Genomic DNA, 1378 nt, shown 5'->3' on the forward strand with positions numbered 1-1378 from the left:
TTATTTCTTATGGGCTGAAATATGTGCCACCAGAAATTGAATTTGAATCATTTATATTTGAATTTGAATTGCTAAACTTGAATAATTGCATTGAAAAACTGAATTTGAATCACATAATTTGAAATTGTATTGTTTAATTTGAATCATTGCATTGAAAAATTGAATCTGAAAAGTATAATTTGAAATTGAATTTATTCGTTTGTAACTGAAGTCCAATAAAATTTGATCTTCAGTGAAAATTCAACTCTCTATATATCCTCACATTCAGTTCTCACTATTCAGATTCAGATCAGCAAATTCAATTTCAAGTTACTGAGACAGACATCCGGGTACTTGGAGGATGAAGGAAGAGCAATCGAGCGCAGATCGATAGGTAGAGTTCAGTGGCGCAGGATTAGCACTAAAGATGCCTGAACTGTTTGTGGATGTTGGAACGAAAGAAATGACAAAAACCAAACAGCAAGGGATAACAGTTCACAGGTGAGAATGTGTTTTATGATATATATGCCGCCTTGGACCTGCAATCTGAGCTCCGGCGGCAGCGGGAGGTGGAGAGTTCCGTGGCCGGCGACAGCGTCTCTTTCCCCGGGCAGGAACACCGCTTCGTCTCGCTGCTGCGCCGGTCCCCGCTGATCCAGATCGGACCGGCCAAAGACAGAGTGGTGATCGGCAGGATCTTCCACGTAGTCCAGGACGACCTGTATGTAGATTTCGGTTGGAAGTTCCACTGCGTTTGCTGGCGGGACGGAGAAGAAAAAGAAACGGGCAGCAGAGTCCGTTTGCGGCTGCAGGATCTGGAGCTCACTGCCCGCTTCCTGGAAGCCAAAACCGACACCACGCTGCTGGAGGCCCGGGCCATACTGCTGGGACAGGCTAAGAAAGGAAGAGCCCGGGAGAACTAGAACCAGGACTCAGCGGAGCGGACTGTCACAGCCTGCTGAAGTTTAAATCAGAGGTTTCCTAAAGGGAGTCTGGCGGGACTCGGACTGTGGACGACGAAACATGATTTTAAGTCTCGTTAAATAAATAACTACATGCAGAAATAAATGAATGAATAGTGGAGGAGTGAGCCTGGACATTTCAGTCTGTTTAAACTTCACTTTGAAGCAGAACCTTTTAGTTCAGAAGGGTGAAGTTTCTGTTTGGACTGATTATAATAAATATTCTTTTTATAAACACATGAATTAGTCTCTTTGTTTTGTTTGTTACTGCACATGACGATAAAGCTACACTTTTAAATCACAAACAAAACTAACTTTAATATGTATATAAACGCTCTAAGGAAAGAGACACTCGATCAGATATTAGAGTTGATTAAAAATACTCAAATAATAATGCACTATTTTGCGTTTTAATGTGGAAACATCTTGTATAAACT

At 41.7% G+C, this 1378-nt stretch overlaps 1 protein-coding gene across 1 annotated transcript; it reads left to right on the forward strand.

Moving 5' to 3' along the window:
• Window positions 1-406: 406 nt before the first annotated feature.
• Window positions 407-1018, forward strand: LOC120567716 (28S ribosomal protein S28, mitochondrial-like). The gene is made up of 2 exons (XM_039814685.1): window positions 407-427; window positions 531-1018. Exons 1-2 carry the CDS (start codon window positions 407-409, stop codon window positions 900-902), a joined length of 393 nt encoding a protein of 130 aa, XP_039670619.1. The 3' UTR covers window positions 903-1018.
• Window positions 1019-1378: the final 360 nt, after the last annotated feature.

Source organism: Perca fluviatilis, chromosome 11 (assembly GCF_010015445.1).
Source record: "Perca fluviatilis chromosome 11, GENO_Pfluv_1.0, whole genome shotgun sequence".
Lineage (NCBI taxonomy): Eukaryota > Metazoa > Chordata > Actinopteri > Perciformes > Percidae > Perca > Perca fluviatilis.